A 16,594-nucleotide genomic window follows, 5' to 3' on the forward strand; every position below is an offset into this window, starting at 1 on the left:
GAATTAGGTACAGTCTTTCAAGGCTGCATTATAAATTACTTATGTATGTACATACATGTACATTACACATAATACAGTCATATTTCATAAATTTGAATGTGTCCAATGAGGCTCATTTGTCAGAATAAGAGTGCCGTTTGAAAACAGCAACTTTTAAGCACTAATAGTTTTATAATGAATTTTTTTATTGGTCTGTTAAACTGAAATCTTAAATGCTATATAGCTTTAACTGGGACTCACCATAATTAGCAGAAATAAAGACTTGAAAACATCAATCTGTGTAGATTGAGTTCCTGAAATGCGCTTTCCAATTGTATTTAAATTTACTGAATATGAGTGAACATAAATTATGTTCTGATTTATATTTTTGCTGATTCCATGTTTGCCATTATGTTTCTTACCGGATTGATCTCTTTCACACACACTAATGATTCATTAAACGGCTGAACTAGAGGCTAAACAACTGATGCAGTCATTTTCAAAAAGAAGCTTTGGACACCATTGATCACATGACTCTGGTAATCCAAATTAAGGTCCAGACACCGTGCTTCTGAGAAACTGTGTAATGTCTCTTGACAGGAGTGCAGGAGCTAATTACAATTTCTGTTAAACGGGCTACTTGCATTCAAACACGTGAAGACATACATTAAAGGTGGTATATCTTAATTTATTCATAGATTAAAAAAATATTACAGCAGAGGACAGTTTACTGCTGTTTTCATACGTTTAATCTTTAGGAGCTTCATTAGCTAAATTGTCCAGGTTCTGTCCATCAAAGCGAATGAAGTGCCAGCCTTCACTGACTGTCAGATCCTGAGCTCCTTTGGCAGCGTAGAAGTCTCTTGATGGCTTGTTCCAGTCGAGCACCGACAGCTGCAGCCGCACACACTCCTTCTTTCTCCCCACCTGGGTAAACACAACACTCCTCTGATTAACCATGCACTGGATCGCAGTACAACATTATTAATATGCTCACATACTGGCAGTCAGGTTAAAAATACATGTTCTCCTGAGCTGCAGCAGCACGTCCACAGTCATCTGTGTGCATCTGAGTTGAGACTAAATGAAGTAAAACATACCTCAGCAACTTTGCACAATAAACCTTTGCCAATGCCATTTCCTGTAGCAAAAGAATTTCAGAAACATAGGGACATTACAAAGATGGTAACTAAAACAATACATTTAAGTATTACACATTTTGTACCTCTGAACTCGGGCATCACAAACAGGTCTTCCAGATATACTGATCGTCCTCTCCATGTACTATAGGTGTAAAAGTACAGAGCATATCCCACGACGGTAAATCCTAACAAAAGAACACAAAACACACAAACAACAAATCAACATAAACATAAAAAATGACCTTAAGAATAATTACAAAGGCGTACTCTGCATGCATTGTATTTGTCTCTAAGACAGGAAAACAGATGTTGGGACCTCAGTGTTTATTTACCTTCTTTAGATTTGTGCTCCTCAGGAACTTCTGCAACAAGACATTCAAAAAAGGGATTCTGGCAGAAACCGTCACGCTCCAGTTCTGAATTCACACAAGGACAGATTAGCAAAAATACACTTTTTATTCCTAATCTTTTCACAGACCAAACCAACTGCTAGCCTTATATAAAGATATGAATAAATAATGTGCTTTTTTTTGACTAGATTACATTTTATTTTAGAATTGCATTTGAATATTCTGGATGGTAATTTGAGTTTTTAGTGTTCTCAACATTTACAGAAGTGGTGCTTGCATAATGTTACAGCTAAACATTCACCAACACTGCAGTGCTGCTGTTGCTCTCTGTATAATTACCTGTTTGGTTGCAGTTTCTCTAATGTACCACCTCACAGAGTATGTATTTTCCACCTGCCTGACTTTTGCCTTTGCAGATATTAGGCCAAAATGTGAAAAACCTAAACTTGTGGTAACTTTACGAGAAACCATTACATTTTAAAGAATTTGCATATCATTACACAAATATCCATGCTTTCCACATGGATAATGATATGTTTAATGAGATTACAATTCAATTACTGTTTTCCTCAAAAATAATGCAAATAAAACCTTAACCTAAGCCCTTTGTCTCAATTAAACAAATGTGGATTGGCGACATCTGTTGGCAAATATTTTAAACTGCATCATCCGTTTTTATTAGGCAAGTCTGAACTTTGACAGGAGCGTGTATGTGAAACTAGCAAATACACACCGAGTCTTATTTGGACTCCGCAAGCAGATATTTTAATTTTTATAACTTATTTTCAGTCTGTTACCTTTGTGAGAGATTTCCACCTGGTCGGGCATTTTTTCATACACCGCTAGCTCCTGAGAATTTCAGAAATATAATCATATCGTACAACATTTTCCAACCACAATAAATGAATGAAAACAGAATAACAACCCTGCAACTACAGCTACACAGAATATAAGGACATAACGTCCAGGTTTGCAAGTGTTTCAAAAGCAGAGAGGAGTTTCGGCTAGCTGCCTGCAGCTCACCATTATCATCCTCGATATGTCTTTGCAGTCTTCTTTTGTTGAAGGTCGTACTCTGAAATTCATTATTACAACAGCAGATAGATAGATAGGTATCTATTTGAATAAATCACAACTGCTAAGGATTCACTCTAGTTAAAAAAGGAAATAGTCACGATCCGTAGAACTGTCCTTTCAAAATAAAATGGCTGCTAAACCTATGGTTGAATCCGTTCACCACAAACTATGTAAAAAGGAAAATTTACATTTTATGTTATGTTTCTGGCAAAAAATCTGATTAAAACTTTCCTGTAATAAATCTGTTAGGATTACCAAAATTACTTAAATTCACTAAATGGTAAAAATAGAAGTGATTTATTTTAAGCAAATTCAGAAATATTTAGAACTGCCTTAAAACTGTATGACTTGGGTATCATTTCACACATTTCTCTATAGTTTTAAGGGATACCGACCTGTTTTTCCATACAGAACTGCTGTAACTGACTTATGGCAAAATAACAAACCTATTATAGTTACATATTTAGGTAATCAAGTAGTAGTTTTAAGAAGTTTAGTAGGACATAAAAATTGAAAGCATTGACTCAAGACAAAACGATCAAAATCATTGATTTGGAACAATTTGTGCCTAGCCACTTCAACTTTCACTCTTCATTACATGAGATAAAAACTGTTAAGACTTGAGTCTCAGGAGTCCAAGTCAAGCCTCAAGTCTTTGGAGACAACTCAAAGTGCAACCAGAAGTTATTTTGACAACTTAAGGGTCTAAAGGGTCTAAAACTTGAGTCTCTATTTCTGCCTTATAAAACAATGATCTATCCCGTCATCTGGATTTTTCTCAACTTGCTCAAAGGCGTAGCAGTCTTAGTGCATTTAAACGCCTGAGTTTAAAATAGAAAAAGGTCACAATAATCTGGCTTTTAGTCAATGGAAAGTTGATTGGGAACTTGCAGCAACCTAAAATAGAAAATGTTTAGTCTTTGTCAGTTTCAGCTAAAGTCCCAAATAATTCAACAATGATGGAAATTTGTAAATAATGTTAAAGTGATTTGAAAACACCTGTTATTTTTAGCCAGAGTGGTATGTTATCAATGTTGCCTATTTTAATCTTTTTGCACTTCTTGCTTCTTTGGATAGCCACCAAGTTCTTTTCTTTTTTTCTATTATGTTTCATACAACAAACAAATATTTAACCGTAATTCCACAAACACAACACACACCATTTAATACAAAATCAAATTTATTTTAGGGTAAAAAAAGACATGAAATCAGTTAGAATATAAGCTGAAACGCTGATGATTTCACGGACTGTTCAGCTTCCACTGAGCATTAAGATATTTACAAAGTCTGGCCATGTTTGCTCTCATCAGTCAAGAGTTCACATAATTCTCTTCGCATCACTCCAAAGTCGACCCCTTTAGGTTCGGTCGAGAAAAACCCAAAGATGAGAAGACTCTTCTTTACCAAAACACGTCAGTGTGGGGACTGGGTGCTTGCTGCGGGGGAATCGGAGCGCTCCAGCTTGATCCCTCCGTCGACTTGAGTCGAGGAAATGGAGGATGGAAGCACAGAGCTCTTGGTCTCCAGGGAGGAGGCAGACGAGGGAAGAGATACGACTATGTACTTCTGCATTGGCCGGGGAGCCGTGAGTCCAGAGCCGCTGCTGGGCTCCAGTTTTACCAAGGGCTGCAGTGTGGAAGTCGCACTGGGAACAGTGCTGGTTACTGGTGAGGCTGACTGGGAGGAGCTAAGGGTGATGACCTAAACGAAAGGCCAAAAGAAAAGTTTACTGCCATATAGTGGTAGATGATTTTAAAATAGAGGGGTGCAAGTTAAGTTAGTTAGTTAGTGAAATTTTTGTTGCAGCATTTATGTCAGACTTCCAGCAGATTTTTTATTTTAAAATTCCATAGTTTCCCCAAAGTGTCGTTTCAAAAGTTCTGTCCAAATTTAAACAAAAAACAGACTTTTGGCAGATATGGAAAAACCACAAACTGTAAAGAAAAGAAATGGATAGACAGATGAATGGACAAATGACTAGAAGGACAGATGGATGGACAGATGAACGGACGTCTGAAAAGATCAGTGGCCAGATCGAAAACCAGACGGACAGACGGAGGAATGATGGATCAGCTGATGCAACAATGAATGATTAGAGAAATCTTATTTACACAATGACACCAGAAAAAAAAGGAAAAACCAGAAAAACTTTATATCAGATTCTACATTTAGGAAAAGTTCCCTTGGACAGAGTTCCTGTTTATTGGTCCTCTAACTAAACTAAAACTGAAAAAATGATTACCTGCTGGGTTGAGGCAGCTCCCGCACTGGTTCCCATCACGATGTACTTTGTCGCCGGTGGCGACGGCTGAGACGGAGTACCGGGTCTTGGAGACATGAGGGTGAGGGAACTCGGGACCTTAATGATGCTGGGAGTGCGAGGCCCACCTGATCCACTCAACCCACTTTGTGAGACTGAAAGCGTGGAACGAGGCTGCAAGAACATTTCAGCACATACGAATAAACAGCATGCTGCTGTTAGGACGTCTCATCGTAACGGATTCTGAGTGTAAATCTAAATTAGATCATTGCCACTAGCTTTATTTACTAATGTCCAGAAACCGATTCACCTCCATTTGTGTTTTTCTGACCTGTGTGATTGTTAAGGTGGTCCGGTTGACTTGCTGAGCTTGCAGCGCCGCTTGAGTTCTGGCCTTCATTACATGAGAACACAGCATGGGCCCGAGGTAGCCGTAGTCCGTCCGGTATTGCTCCACGTTGTCCGGCTGAGGCCGTATTTTGGCGATGACGCTGGCGCAATGTTTCTTTGAAAAATAACAGGAACTTATGAGCTCAACTTTCAAATCAAAGGTGTAGACGTTGTGTTAGGTTTTCAGCGTATGGAAATACGTAATGGAGCAAACGGAAAAGAAAACCATTCTTTACCAGAAGGAGGCTCTGAACGTGTTCAGCTCCTATCCTGTCGATGTTGGACACTACAGGCCCGTCCATCACTGCCTTGATGCGAGCGCCCTCTACAGCGAGCCGAGGAAGGATCAGCGTCTTTATCACCTACGAAAAGCAACAAAAGTCAGAGTCGTGGCAGAAGGCAGGAAAAAATGAACTCAAGTTTTATTCAGGCAGACAAGAAGTTAACTTTAAGCATGCTTTATGTTTATTCATAACATTCCTTACTTCATCTTCTAAATAAAAATCTACAATCTGCACATCTTGAGGACTGAACAAACAGCAATAGGATGAAGGTAGTAAAATATTTAAACAAAATTCCTGAAAAAAGGATTTTAAAAAGGTTTATTTTAAAAAGATTTCAATTCTATTTTTATATAGTTTGGTAAAGAAGGAAATTAGATCAAACTTACATCAGCTCCCAGTTCAGCGAGCCCTGCGATGGAGCCGTATCGCGTCGTCCACTGGGTTTTGTCATCCAACAAACTCTGGAGGACAAAAACAAACAAAAAAAATCTGAAATGTGATTTAATGTGAGAAAAGTTTAGAGCCAAAAAAAAGATATCAATCATGATACAACTGGAAAATATGGAGACATCTGAAGTGTTTGGTTCACCCATTTGTTTAACTGACTGTCAAAAACCTACTCTTCTTAATTAAAGAGTAGGTTTATGCAAAAAACATAAATTCTGTCAGAGAAAAAAAAAAAGAAATGGAGTTGAACCAGAAAAGTCACCTTGGTGAGAGTTTTGGTAATACGGGACTGGATGTTATTGGTGGTTGTGCTGAACGTTTTACAGCTCTGGGCCATCAGACGAGCCGCAAAGTCTCGTAGAGCCCAGTGGTTGTCGACATCTGGCCGTAAGCAGAGCTGCTTGCTCACAATGCAGGTGACCACCGCCGGGATCAGCTCATGCAGCTAAAGACAACAACACAACGCATCGCTCTGCATCAAAACAGTAACTATTTCTCTTAAATTATGCATGTTATATTTCGTTTATTTTCTATACTCACGTATTTTTCCAGATACAAAGTGGGGTTGTCCATTAGAGCTTTGACCATCCGCATGAGGTAAATCAGTAAAGCCAAGTTGTTTTGCACCACATTTACACGAACCTTTGGAGAGAGAATAAAGTCAGCAAAGATGTGTGCGGGTGTTGTATCTGACGTAAATTCCTTCATTTTCTGCTGGATTAAAAATTTCCACTTTTATCAAATATCCTACAGCTTCTTTTTCCTCTATTGTGTCTTATATTACAAAAAGACGCAGAGCTGGTCAAACTCAGAACTCAGAAATGACTTACTGGTTCATCTCTATTCAGAAAATTAGGAATAGTTGGGAGACATGCTTACTCCTTCAGAAATGAACGTGCTGAATCTTGGGAGCATCTGATAGAGTCCAGGATCGGTAGCAATACTCTGTAACGCTTCCTGTGAGAAGAAAAAAAAAAAGAGGTTTACCCACAACAACAGAGGTGAGAAATATATGCATTGGCATTTACAGTAATTAACTATCAATGTACTATAAGCCTGGCGGGCCACCAGGCTTTACTTGTGCCCCCACCAGGCTAAGCATTGCTTATTTACTTAAGTTTTTTTTAAATGTTTACATGTTTTAAGACTTTATCGTTGGTGTTGAGGAATTAATCTTCAATCTTTAAATAACACATAATTATCAAGTCATATTTTCAAATTTCCTGTCAACTTTAAACATTTTTTAACTCAAAAACACGACGGGCCGCTGGATGAATGACTGACCTAGCACCCAACTACCGGGCTTAGCAAGTTTTCTGGGGGAAACTTTTAATAAAATAATGATTTATTGCCCCTGCATACTGAAAAACCAGTAAAACTTACGGCTCGTTTTGCTTCGCAGGAGCCAACACACGCCTCTGTGATTTCCTTGTAGTAGAGTTGCTGCTCTACAGAAAGCTCGTGGGTGCTGCGTGGTTTCAACCTGATTAGACCCTTCTCCTTTCCTGTGAAAAGGACAACATCGTTAGCTTCAATGGAGATCAGACATTCTTCCTCAGAGCATTCATAATAATAAAAAAAAACAGAACAATTCGGTGTAGAAATGGTGATAAAATGTGTGGAATTATAATATAAAACGAGAAAGCGCACAAAAATATTATTGAAGAAGTTCCTCCAAAACAAAAGTAGTAATACTGACCTTTGTTATCAGGAGCTGGTGTGTTCTGACCTTTGCCTTGAATTGCACCTTTCTCCTCCTGACCAGGCTTGACCACTTTGAGCGGTTCTGTTGATTCAGCTTTCTGTTGCTCTTTTGATGCTGAAAAGGAAAGAAACAAAAGTTATGCCCAAGTTCTCATTTAAGACTAAATAAATAAATAAATCACAATTTCCAGTTTTAAGATACTGAAAATAAATGTTAAACCTGACTAACCTGGCGGTGGGTTTTCTGGAATTGACGGCTGAACTCCTTCAATACTTAACCAGTGTGCTGTTAGGAAACCAAGATCGATCGTAAACTTATTCATAAGCCACTCAAAAAACCTAAAGCAGAGAAAAGCAGCTTGTAATCTTGATAATCTGTGTACCTTTGAGAGAAACATCTAAAGGAACCCTTGGAAGAGGCGTGTTGATAATGTCGCTGAGGTCGACCTCCTTCTCCTCATAGAAATGAAGTTCTCTTCCACCGCCACTCGCAAAGCGGAAAGGGATAAACTCCTGCGACTGAAACCCGTACAGGGGCTAACAGCACAGAGAGCGACATGGAAAACATCAGTAAATTGCCCAAACATGACACAGCAAAACTGTCCTGCTTCGCTTCTAAAACACCCCTTACCTCCACGTTTTTTAGTTTCAGGGCATTGTCTATGTCACTGGTGGTTAGTTTGCGTCTCTTCCCGTGATGCATGAACTTTAGAGCATCCTGTGGAGAAGAAGAAAACGTATCATCGCTAAGATATTTGAGATTTTTATTTCAGACTCAGAGCAGACTAAAAAACAAAAACGAAAATAGCTTTAATAAATTACCTGTGCAATTTCCTTGATTCTGTAGCTGACCTCTTCGCTAAGGGCCACACAGCTTTCCTCCTGTAGCTGCCCCACTCCCACTGACTCGGCCATGGCCTTCATGGACTCTGTGGGCAGGCTGACCGAACATTGCTTCTGCCGACGTTCCTCCGCCATGACTGGGAAACAAAGCAGGACATCAGCTCATTAATATTAGTGTTTTTTTCCCCATAACATTGAGGGCTAATGAATATTTTGCAGCTTATTTTTAAGACGTTGTGTAAACAGCGTTTTTGCCTTTCACTTTGGTTCTGATTCCTGTTAGAGTCCACAGACACTAATGCAGTTTGACAGATTTTGACACCTAATCAAACCAAAATGACTAATCAGCATCTGGCTACTGGACATTTTCAGGAGTCATATTGATATTTACCAACAGCCCACAGAGTTCAAACCAGAACATTTTTTTAAAACATCAAAGCAGGTACAAAATGTTCCCTGACAGATAAAAACTGCTTCATGCTTGGTACAAAACGTTCCTTGGCAGAAGACTTTTTATTTGGACTCTAGAAAGTTGATCACAAAATGATAAAAGCTACACAAGAACAGAGCTACAGAATGACCAAGGGGGAAAATAACAACCATGAAATATTATTTCTTCTTAACGTTAATCAAAAAATTACAGAGACATACAATGATCCCTAAGGCCACTTAGTAAGAGTGTATATGTGTCAATACAGTAATAACTAACAGAAAAAAAATATGACAGGAAAAAGTCTCAAGTACAAGTGACAGAGTTGGACAAAACAACAACAACAACAAACTGAAACTACACTGACAGGTAAGAAACAAGACTAAAATCAAGAATAAAGTTTGATAGGTGCAGAATTATCCTTTAAGAACCATTACTAGAAACCTTTTCCTTTTCATCAATACACCATTAAAAAGCGCAATGAAACTTTGAGACAACCACGATGCTGGAAAGCAGGCTAACGGGTGCAGGTAATTCTGTCACTTCGCCATTTTGTGCATTTTACTTGTATTTTGTTCTTTTCATCTGAAATGGAGCAATGTACACTAATCAAGTTTCAGTTCTTACCCACCAGGCGTAAGCTTTACACCTGCTTCGACAATTTCACTGTCTTTACTCATTGTCTATTGAAAGGAAATGTGGATATGCAACTCAATATCTACTAGCAGAAAGTATTTATAGTTTGATCAGGGGTATTTATTTCACTAGAGTACCAGGCCAAAATGGATGGAAGAAAGTATATTTTCAGAAAATATTATACATTTTAATATAGTATATATGTAAGGTTTTAGCATCTACATGAATACATTTTCTCCATAATTTATGAAGATACTTAACTACAAAGAACATTAAACTGAAATTGAGTCGGTTAGGTACATGAGAACGAAGTTGAAGAAATGAAACAGAAGTAAGAAAACACAAAATGACAATTTGTAAGACATGAAAGGGCAGTACAAATGTGCAGAGAGACAAACTGATGCAGGATCAATCCAAACAACAATCTGTTTTAATACGTTTCAATGAATCAGAATATCCTTTATGTCAGTAATTTATGTAATTCAAAATGTGAAGCTAATATTTATACACTCATATTACAAAAAGCATTATATATAAAATATATATTTCTGTTGATCTAGATGGCTATGACTTCTAGCTGAAAAAAGCACAAGTCACAATGTAACATTTCCATATTTAGTTTATTTTTTGGCTCATATGTAATTATCAAATTTTCAGATTTTTTTTCACTTTGTGTAATACATATATGCAAGTTTTAACTGAATAACTGAAATAAACATTTTGATTATATTCTAATTTAAGAAATCCACTTGTTGATTGTGAATTATGAGTGGCAAAATAAAACTGAAAAATAAATACTTAATAAAAATATATCTTTCAGTCGTTATAAAAAATTTTTAACTGAATTATTCGGATTGTGTTTGTACAGTGCGGCTATAAAAGCAAATCAGTGCTACACATGCAACCTCGCAGGGTGTCCAAATAAAGAAAATTAAGGAGGCCTTATTCAAAGAACAAAAAAGTATACATTTCCATAAGATATCCGCGCTATTTCAAAGCTGGGTGACACTTTCATTTCAGCAAGGAAGAAATTATTTAACACGATTTCACCAGTCGTTTTGCTATCAAAGCAACACTCAATTGCACCTTTAAATGTCATTTAGCAAGAGATGAAATAAGATCAAACTAAAAGCAATTTTTCTCTTGGTGGTTAAATTAAATTTACTAGTATATGTAAACACTAGTGCGCTTCATATTGAGCGGGTCAGGCACTCTGACGGAACAAGTAGTAACCGCCAAGTTCCGCCAAACATAAGCATACAGTAAAATACTTCAATTTTATCACAAGAAAACGAATTGTCCTAGGTTTAAAGCTCATGACGACTTTTAAATTAACTAATACTTAACGCTTAAAATATGCCTGTTAGCTTCTATGCTAATAGCGTAGCTACCGTTGACATTATTACCTGTGAAGTTTTCCTTTCCCGTTCGAGTTCACTCGGGATTTTAAACAAACAAATGATATCAAAATTTATAAAAATGACAATGGCGCGAAGCTATTTCTTCTCTGGTATTATCCATCACTGGTTGTTAACGGCTGACTTGATCACAGACTGCAAGCTGGGACATCCGCTCATGAATTAGCGCTATGTTCTATCGCCATTTTGAGTCACGTTCCAGTTCAGAGATCGCGAGATTACAACTGACAGCTACATTAAGTGGCGTTCTGTTTAAAAGTAAATACGAAAACAAAGATTGCACTTTGAATTGTAAATTGCGCAGGGATATCAAGAAATAAATCATTTTAAGGGTCTAATATTAGAATTTATAAGTTTTACCATGAAAACCCGTGTTAAACCTTTACAGAACAACCAGTTCTCCAAGCGGAACTATTGTTATTACTACGTTCATAGGGGGAGCGTTATTGTGTAGCTACGGAGAAGGTAAGGAGCGTGCAAGGACATTGCGAGAAAAAAACATGTATAGATTTTTATCCCGGACCGTTTGTACGACACGAAACCACTCACTTTGTGTCTACGAGGGTCATGTGTTTTCAGCCAAATACGACAACGTTTCTAGGTGAGTTTACTTTGCCAAAGAAATAATATGAACGCAATAAATGAGCAATAGATGCTCGTAACAAACGACTAAAGGTCTTCGGTGTAATGTGATGGTGTCACACAACAGCTTTAAGTTTTACGTAACCTAACTTTAATTTCCCATGTGGTAAGTACATAATGTTAGCTGTTAGCTTGGTTAACTTGTGCGGATGGGGCGGGGCTTATTGATTGACATATTAGCTAGGCATGCCAATCAATAAATAACTTGCAAAATTTTTAAAAGCCCAGTGGTTCGATTGACTTTCCTCAATTTAAGTTGAAACGTTTAAAAAGGACGCTGTCCAAAATCACAAAACGACAGTTATTAGATGTCTTTAATTATTACTATTAAGTTCAACAATTTATATTTTCTAATGGTAGAAGCGGTTAAAATAGACCTTTTGAAACAGTTTGTTTTTGGTGACCATGGAAAAAAAGTTTGCTAGCCTATTAAATATGGTGGTGGCAGCATCACAAGTTTTGCTGCAAGAGAGACTTCTACACTGTATAAATGGATAATGAGGACAGAACATAACGTGGGGATATTCACCAGCCAGGAAATTAAAACTTGAGCACAAGTGGATCCGCCAAACAGACAATGACCCATATCGCCAAATTAGTTGCACAGTAGTTTTGTGAAATTGCATACTTGCGTGGCACTTTTTAGTATTGAATATTATTTGGGTATCCTTTTACTTTCTGTAATTGTAATTTTTGTTTCCCATCTCGCGCAGGGTATTAACTGGAGTTGGAGTAAACCCTCTCAGCACATGCTCAGTCAGATGCTGTGAAAAGAAAGACAATGCAATCCCCTCTAATCAAGATGAGGCAACAAATGTAGACACTCAAGCAAAGATTACCCAACTACAGGAGGAGACAGAGCAGGTGAAGGCAACTGATAGAGATAGCACGCAACAGCACAGCAATGTTAAAGTTGAACAGGTCCTGTCAAAGCCATCACAAGTAAACACTGATGGAGCTAAAAGTGGGAAGGAGAGTCTTTTGGACCTCCTTGGAGCCATGAAGGTTCAAGTTACCAGTAAAAAAAGGCTCAAAAACCTGAAGCCGAAGCAAAGTCTTGAATCGGCCTCAGCAGCCATGGAGAGCACGTCGAGTATGTTTCAAAAGGCAACAGTACAAGCTTCAGCACAGAGGTAGGAAATCTTGGAGTTATTTTTAGTACCTTGCAGAAGTATTCCTATTCTGTTAAAGTCACATTACAGCCATAACTTTTTATATATTGTTGTTGGGATTTATGTGAGAGATCAACAAACTATGCTTGTGGAAGCATACCTAAAAAGCCTGACCCAAGTCATATTGTATTTGTCTAGCACATGCAGTTTTAGTAAAATACATTGACGTAAGGTTGTGTAGTGATAAAATGTGGAAAAGTTAAATTACTATAAACAAATTTTATCATATAACATTTATTTTGCTTCAATGTTGAGTGTTTTCATTCCAAGTTCACAGGATGATGTAATTACACAGTCCATCAATCCATTACACAGTCATTTCAGTTAACCTGCGGAAACTGACCTGCAGTTCCTGGAAAATTTCTAAGGTTTTTGTTTCCATTTTGTATTTTTAGTGAAGCATTGGATCCTGATCTGGTCGCAGCAGCATCTGCTGCAGCCTCCACCCTTCCTAATCGCAGCGAGGCGGAGTCAGAGCTGCTGAAACAGCTGAGGCAGCGCAAACTTCTCACAGAAGCTCAGAAAAAAGGCGACATCAACAATCTTGGGTATGTCACCTGCATATAGGCGCATTAATATATGCTTTTAACAGTAATGCGTTAGTTCATCCTTAACGAGGGCTCTCTCTAAATTCCCCAAAAACAATGTCTGAGCGTTCATCAGCTGAACACACACGCACACATGCAGGGTGTTTTCCATCAAGTGCTCGCTGAGCCACAGTTATTTGTATTTCCACCAAAGTAAACTCTGGCTCTGCCAGCCAAAACCAGCAGCTATCCTTGGAGCGGTGGACAGCAGGACCAGAGGAAAGAACAACTTTAGTCAGAAGCTGGGAGGGCGGGTTACGGGGACCAGCAGCTTCATGTTGTTTTTAATTTGTGAAATGAAAACAAAAACAGTGCATCAACAATAATAAACTGTTTGATAGCATCAGAATAACACTATCTGACTGCCTCTTGTGTTCCACTAAGTTTATTTTGATATTCCTCTTCACATTCCTTAAGCAGGTCAGTTATTTTCCTATGAGTCCTTTGACTGTATTTCCAGCTCAGTCCGTTGACACTGTCAGTCTTTTAATATCAGCAGATAGTTTTGATGAAACTTTGCATTTTAAAGAATGGTAGCAGACTTAATTTATTTATATTTACTAAGCACTATGTTGTAATACTTCCTCAGAGTTCTTTTAGCTGACATGAAAGTAGGAAAGAGGTCCGGTCGGCAGAATGCTTGGCCTACTGACCAGATCCGATTTGACGATGATGGACAAGGATACGTACGTGACAGAGGAATTACCAGTGAGCTGGCCAATGTTCAGAAAAGGTAAGCACATTCATAACACTGTCAGTTAAATAATAATAGGAATAAAGCGAACGTGGTTTTTTTTTTGTTTGTTTTATATTATTTCTAGGAGGAATATTTTTCCGGCAAAAAGACTTAATATCTTCTCTCAAACCACTGATGAACAGGGAGATGAATCAGCACTTGGTAATAATAACTTTTCATATACATTTCTCTATTTTTATCTCTTACACCATTAGTGCATCTAACATAGAAATTATGTGCAGTAGAACAGCTCAGGTATCCAAATTTGACCGTTGCTGGGCAAGTCAATAAGCCATCCTGCTGCAACTCAGTGTTATAGAAAGAGCAGTGCTGTAGTAATACATTTTTGTTATTTTGTGGGACATTGCTCGTAACACTGGTGTCATATCTTCAGCTAAGCCGACCCTGTGGGACATAGAGTTCGCCAATGAGTTATCTCTGTTAACCAACCAAAAGCCACGTAACGGGTTTGAGGAAATGATCCAGTGGACCAAAGAGGGAAAACTGTGGCAGTACCCGATTAACAATGAAATCGGTGAGTGACAGAATACTTATACGTCTTAATTTTTTTTTTTTTTTTTTCATTTTACAACCACAAACTACATTCAGACCAACACAAAGAAGTGCACAACTTTGAGTTGGAACAAAACTGAGAGCTAATTTTCAAAATGTCTTTCCAATAATAATCTGGAAGGGAAGTGATTTCAACACCCTTTAAATTTTGACAAGGCGCTGTAGCTGGAAATCATAACAGAAGCTTGGAGTACATCTGTCTCTAGAGGAGTGTTAAGTCTTCATGTCCAATTGTAATTTGTGGCTGTAAAGTGGCAAAATCAGAAGAAGAAAAAAACGTCTACAAGATCAAACAGATATGATATCGTCTCCCAATCACTGTGATGTTGTAATCTCTTTCTGTGTTAGGCCTTGAAGATGAAGCCAGTGTCCTCTTCCATGAGCACGTCTTCTTAGAGAAACACTTAGAGGACGGCTTCCCCCGTCAGGGGCCTGTGCGCCACTTCATGGAGCTGGTTGTGACTGGTCTGGCTAAAAACCCCTACTTGACCGTTGAGCAGAAGAAGGAGCACATTTCCTGGTTTAGAGACTATTTTCAACAAAAGGAGGAGGTTCTTAACGAAGCTGATGTGTATCTAAACTAAACCCAAGACGTTTCCCATATTTGCTGGACATAAAAGTACAAAAATGGGACATCCATCATTTTTCTCAGCAAGGCTTTGCTGCCTTTGTTCATCCTTGTACTTGTGTACATTCACAGGTTCTAAACAAGAAGTTACAAGTTTTTCCTCTGAAGAGCAGTTAGTGTGGACTCATACAACTTCCTTTGAAATGGCTGCATACAACTCTTAATTTTTACTTCTTTTTTTTGTTAAATGTGTCACGTCGTATTCTATTAAAATATGTCATGAAACCACATTGTGTTTTCTTTGTGGAAGGACAGGAGTTGTAGTCTTTTTTTTGGGAAGCTGATAGTAATTTATCTCCACCAGCCTTTGTTCAGTCTCCATGGTAGCCAGATTTTACACTGGCTGATTGGTGCTGGTAGTTTCCATAACAGCATGAGATTTTAACTCTGATCTCCACCAGGATGTACTATTGTGAAAAAATGAGTACTCCCACAAACAATGTCAAATATTGAACCTGATATTAACACTTTTTTTGGAAAAGAATAAGATTGTTAATTCAGACAGTTATAACCATCTATCAAACTCTGATATCAGTCTGAGCCTAGTTTTGCCCCACTTCTCACTTTCAGCTCTGATATATTTTGAGGGTTTATTTGCAGGTCACCAGACTTTGACTAGGCCCGGTGCTCTTCACTTTGTTCTCTGCTAGTCAATGGCGGATTCACTGGTGTAATTTTGATCGTCGTTCTGCAGGATCCGATCAGTTACCAGTCTTTAGAGTTTAATGCTACTTACAAGTTCAACAAGTTTAACGTAGTGACATTATTGAAAGGCTACAGATTCTGAGATACTTTTTTCAAATATCTGTCCTAGTTTTTGATTGTCCGATGACGGGTAGTACTCGGCAACGACTGATATCCTCAATGGAGTTTCAGAGATCTTTTAAACAAAGAGTACGCTGAGGTAAATATTTTTGTATTTTCTAAGTGCCTGAGTTCACACGGACGCCTAGAAGCGTGATTAATAATGTTTTTCCAGATCTTCGGTCCAAACTTGAAACCTGTGTGCCCGTACTCTGGGCCTCAGTTTACAGTAAGAACATTATTAGACCTTGAACCTTGTATTCTTTGTACAGGAAGTGCTTTTTAGAGTTAAACAAGCTCTCAACAATATGCCTCCCAGATTCCTTCTGCACTGAAAACACTTTACTCAATCTATTGTCTGGCAAAGTGGTGCATGACAGGTTGATGTTTAAAAGTACCCCATTTCCACTTTTTGTTCACGTTTCCTCAAACGGCGTGATAGGCATGATAGGATGTTGGCACCAGCGCCTTATTTCTGTTTGTGTGGCCTGT

General features: G+C 38.1%; 3 protein-coding genes across 3 annotated transcripts; 1 reads left to right on the top strand and 2 right to left on the bottom strand.

Moving 5' to 3' along the window:
• Positions 1 to 646: 646 nt before the first annotated feature.
• sat2b (spermidine/spermine N1-acetyltransferase family member 2b) lies at positions 647 to 2,650 on the bottom strand. The gene is made up of 6 exons (XM_014983518.2): positions 2,495 to 2,650; positions 2,269 to 2,320; positions 1,454 to 1,537; positions 1,205 to 1,306; positions 1,080 to 1,120; positions 647 to 906 (listed from the first exon to the last, which is right to left on the bottom strand). The coding sequence occupies exons 1-6, from the start codon at positions 2,555 to 2,557 to the stop codon at positions 727 to 729; spliced, it is 522 nt and encodes a 173-aa protein (XP_014839004.1). The 5' UTR covers positions 2,558 to 2,650; the 3' UTR covers positions 647 to 726.
• A 1,060-nt stretch (positions 2,651 to 3,710) lies between these two features.
• taf6 (TAF6 RNA polymerase II, TATA box binding protein (TBP)-associated factor) lies at positions 3,711 to 11,182 on the bottom strand. Its single transcript, XM_014983519.2, has 15 exons — positions 10,949 to 11,182; positions 8,456 to 8,613; positions 8,265 to 8,351; positions 8,017 to 8,170; positions 7,863 to 7,919; positions 7,629 to 7,748; positions 7,313 to 7,434; positions 6,809 to 6,886; positions 6,470 to 6,571; positions 6,192 to 6,374; positions 5,869 to 5,943; positions 5,435 to 5,560; positions 5,140 to 5,313; positions 4,791 to 4,982; positions 3,711 to 4,249 (listed from the first exon to the last, which is right to left on the bottom strand). The coding sequence occupies exons 2-15, from the start codon at positions 8,609 to 8,611 to the stop codon at positions 3,962 to 3,964; spliced, it is 1,914 nt and encodes a 637-aa protein (XP_014839005.1). The 5' UTR covers positions 8,612 to 8,613; positions 10,949 to 11,182; the 3' UTR covers positions 3,711 to 3,961.
• Positions 11,183 to 11,385: 203 nt separating this feature from the next.
• Positions 11,386 to 15,526, top strand: mrps31 (mitochondrial ribosomal protein S31). The gene is made up of 7 exons (XM_014983520.2): positions 11,386 to 11,561; positions 12,316 to 12,735; positions 13,170 to 13,322; positions 13,951 to 14,094; positions 14,183 to 14,259; positions 14,492 to 14,632; positions 15,019 to 15,526. Exons 1-7 carry the CDS (start codon positions 11,461 to 11,463, stop codon positions 15,252 to 15,254), a joined length of 1,272 nt encoding a protein of 423 aa, XP_014839006.2. The 5' UTR covers positions 11,386 to 11,460; the 3' UTR covers positions 15,255 to 15,526.
• Positions 15,527 to 16,594: the final 1,068 nt, after the last annotated feature.

This window comes from Poecilia mexicana, unplaced genomic scaffold (genome assembly GCF_051168715.1).
Source record: "Poecilia mexicana isolate PSO_F unplaced genomic scaffold, ASM5116871v1 scaffold_14, whole genome shotgun sequence".
Lineage (NCBI taxonomy): Eukaryota > Metazoa > Chordata > Actinopteri > Cyprinodontiformes > Poeciliidae > Poecilia > Poecilia mexicana.